General features: G+C 43.1%; 1 protein-coding gene across 1 annotated transcript; it reads right to left on the reverse strand.

Annotated features, from left to right (window-relative positions):
* Window positions 1-2,286: 2,286 nt before the first annotated feature.
* LOC138875667 (uncharacterized) lies at window positions 2,287-3,435 on the reverse strand. Its single transcript, XM_070154522.1, has 3 exons — window positions 3,208-3,435; window positions 2,831-3,127; window positions 2,287-2,472 (listed from the first exon to the last, which is right to left on the reverse strand). The coding sequence occupies exons 1-3, from the start codon at window positions 3,433-3,435 to the stop codon at window positions 2,287-2,289; spliced, it is 711 nt and encodes a 236-aa protein (XP_070010623.1).
* Between the last annotated feature and the right edge of the window lie 475 nt (window positions 3,436-3,910).

Consider the following 3,910-nt stretch of genomic DNA (forward strand, 5'->3'; position numbering starts at 1 on the left):
AACCACAGACGGGCTGCCTCATCCGATGCCACCTTTTCCAAGTATAGTGATTCATATTCCTTAGGAAAGCCTAGGTAGTCATTAGTTGTCTTCCCATTGAACTTCACTGTCAAATTCCGCACCTTAGTCACTTTAGTGCCCTTTTTTTATGTGGGCGGCATTTGCGTAGAACTCTTTGACTAAGTACTCGTTTGCATCTCAGACATTTCTTGTAAAATATTCCCAGCCCGGTCGCTCTCTAAATTGCCTCTTCACATTAGGGTTGTGAGGCAGAATGTCCCTCTTAATGAATTTTTGCTCAAGAATCAATTTCCTCTAGGGCCACCACTCTCGGAACTTGTGGTATGCAACCTCACTAACAAATCTACTTTTCCAAGCCTCGGGGTTTCTAGTTCTTTCTACACCCCCGGTTTGGGGTTATCCTCTTCTTCTTCATCAATGGGATCCTCACCGCGTGTTGAAGCTATAGGTGAAGTAGAGGCTGCATTATCACTGCTCTCTGCTGAGCCCTCAGACGACTTAGAAGAAACTTGAACTGAAGCATGAGTAGTAGGAGAGGCCAGAGGTGTAGGTGAATCTCTCAAACGATGCCTCTCCAGGAAGTCAAGTACATACTACGGCACAGAATCAGACTCAAATGCCTCCCGGGAGGACAAATACTCACTTCCCTCTGAATAGGAAGCAACTCTATCTCCAGCTTTGATGATTTTCCTTGTTTCCCCAATTGCTTTCTGAACCCGTGAGGTCAATTTTATCATTCCTCGTCCCCTACCCCAGGAGGACTCCCCTCTTCCTTTCTGTTTGTCACCATCTCCTCTTGATTTAACCGTTGTCTGCAAGGAGAATTCAGTTAATGTTTCTTAGTGCAAAGATTGGAAGAAGCAATGCAGAAAAGTAGTTGACAGTGTAAAGTAGAAATGCCGACCGCGGTCCGCGAAAAATGCACTGTGGCCGCGAAGGCTACATCAGCGGACCGCAAAAAATCAACTGCGTACCACGGAGCGGTGGGACTCAGACTACCCACTCTATGATTCACTGCCACTGTAGACCGCGAAAAATGCCACCGCGGACCATGATTAGGCTTGAAAATCTCTCAAATGATAGCTGACCGCGGAAAAACAACCGCGGACTGCGACGGTCAAATTTTTGGGCTCATCACTTATGGTTTCAAATTTTCGTGCATTTTAGCATTAATCAACATATTATCAACCCACTATGTAGTTAATCATCATTTCTGACTAATTAAAACCTAATCTAATTAACATTATAGAACCCTAAGTTAAAAATTGAAAGAAAAAAGAAGAAGAAGTAGTAAGAACTATAAAATTAAAAGTAAATAAAAACAAAATTAAAGACTAAGGATAGATTTGAATTACCAGAAGTGAGAAGCAATATAGGTGAAACTTAGTTCTTGTGTTGTGTAAATTAGTGCGTGAGTGAACAATACTCAATATTGTGTGAGAATACAAATAGCGAAAAGTGTAAAAGGGGGCCTGAGATCATATTTATAGAAAAAAACCTGGGATCCTCTCTACTTACCCACTGCGGACTGTAAAAAATCTACCACGGACCGCGGTTATGAAACTCAGAAAGGCACTAGCATGGACTTCACCGCGGACCGCAGAGAATGCACCGCGGACCACGAAAAATGCATTGCGGCCGCGGTTTAAACTTCAGAGAACTATCACTTTGGAACATTTAGCACCGCTGACCGCGGTCAGTTACCGCCTCCGCAATGAGCCCATTGCGGCCTCGAAAAATGCATCGCGGCAGCAGTCCAAACTTCAGAGAGTGCAACATTTTTCTAATTTGGTCTTGCACTGCATCAAAACATCCCTACACACATCTCACAACCAGTTAGTCCAAAAACAGATCCTGCACTATAAATGAAATCAAAAAGAAAGAAATAAAAACACATGGGTTGCCTCCCAAGAAGCGCCTGATTTAACGTCACGCATGACGCAAGTTACCATCAAATCACTTCAGATGGATCATTGCCACCACGTGGCTGTCATCAATCTTGCCAAGATAGTGCTTGACTCTGTGCCCATGAACTCTGAAGATCTTTCCATTTTTGTTTTTCAAGTCAAGTGCACCAAACGGAGTCACAAGCACAACTTCAAAAGGTCCACACCATTTTGACTTAATCTTTCCCGGAAACAAACGTAACCGAGAATTGAACAAGAGAACCAAATCACCCACTTTGAACTCCTTGCCACGAGCATACTTGTCATGAAGGTACTTCATCTTGTCCTTATACATGGATGAACTGGAGTAGGCATGAAATCAGAAATCATCATGTTCATTAAGTTGCTCCACACGAAGATTTGCTGCCACATCCCATTCAAGATTTAGCTTCCTCAAAGCCCACATGGCCTTGTTTTCCAAGTCAACTGGTAGATGGCAAGCTTTCCTGAACACCAACTGGTATGGAGACATACCAATCAGAGTCTTGTAGGCAGTCTTATAAGCCTATAGAGCATCATCCAATTTTTTTGACCAATCGGTCCTATTTGCATTGTCCGTCTTTAACAATATACTCTTGATTTCCTTATTTGAGACTTCAACTTGGCCACTCGACTGGGGATGATAAGGGGTAGAAAATTTGTGATTGACATCGTACTTTGCAAGCAAAGTGTCAAAACCTATATTGCAAAAATTAGACCCCAATCACTTATGATTGCTCGAGGAGTGCCAAACCTAGTAAAAATACTCTTCTTGAGAAAGCAACAACACTCCGGGCCTAATTATTGGGTAAAGCCACAGCCTCAACCCACTTTGAAACATAGTTAACTGCCACTAGAATGTATGTGTTGCCAAATGAACTAACAAATGGGCCCATGAAATCAATGCCCCACACATCAAAGATATCAACTTTGAGAATAGTGGTGAGAGGCATCTCATCCTTCTTTGAAATTCCACCTGCTCTTTGACATTCGTCGCATCTCTTCACAAGTTCACTTGCATCCTTGTACAATGTTGGCCAGTAAAAACCACAACTAAGAAACTTTGAAGCTGTCCTTACCACACCATGATGACCACCAGCGGAAGAGGAATGACAAGCCTCTAAAATACTCAATTGCTCCTCCTCCGGGACACATATTCGGATCACAACGTCAGTGCATATCTTGAACAAGTAAGGCTCATCCCAATAGCAGTCAAAACTATCCCATTTAAGCTTCTTCCTTTGGTTAGAAGAGAGCTCACACGGTACAAACCAGTCACAAGGAAGTTGGCAACATCTGCTAACCATGGCATGCTATTCACTGATACTGAGAGGAGTTGCTTATCAGGAAAAGAACCATTCATTTTAAGGCCATCACAAGGCCTCCCATCCTCCTCCAAGCGGGACAAGTGGTCGGCCACTTGGTTTTCACATCCTTTCCTATCCACAATCTCCAAATCAAACTCTTGAAGCAATAAGACCCATCTCATTATCCAAGCATTGGAATCCTTCTTTGTCATCAAGTAACGGAGTGCGGCATGGTCGGTATGAACTATCACCTTGGCACCCATGAGATAAGGCCTAAACTTCTCCATTGCGAACACAATAGCCAACAACTCTTTTTCCGTCACCGTATAATTCACTTGAGCATCATTCATTGTTTTGCTTGCATAATACACCGGGTGAAACATTTTATTCACTCTTTGACCCAAGACCGCTCTAAGCGCAACATCACTTGCATCACACATGAGCTCAAAAGTCAAGCTCCAATTGGGTGCGGTAATAATAGGAGTGGTGGTCAACTTGTACTTGAGGAGTTCAGAAGCTATCATGCATTCCTCATTGAACACGAAGTTCACATCCTTTTCCAAAAGTTTGCACGAAGGATTCACTACCTTCAAAAAGTCCTTGATAAAGCTCCGGTAGAACCCCGCATGCCCAAGAAAACTTCTAACCCCATTGACT

Source organism: Nicotiana sylvestris, chromosome 8 (genome assembly GCF_000393655.2).
Source record: "Nicotiana sylvestris chromosome 8, ASM39365v2, whole genome shotgun sequence".
Taxonomy (NCBI): Eukaryota; Viridiplantae; Streptophyta; class Magnoliopsida; order Solanales; family Solanaceae; genus Nicotiana; species Nicotiana sylvestris.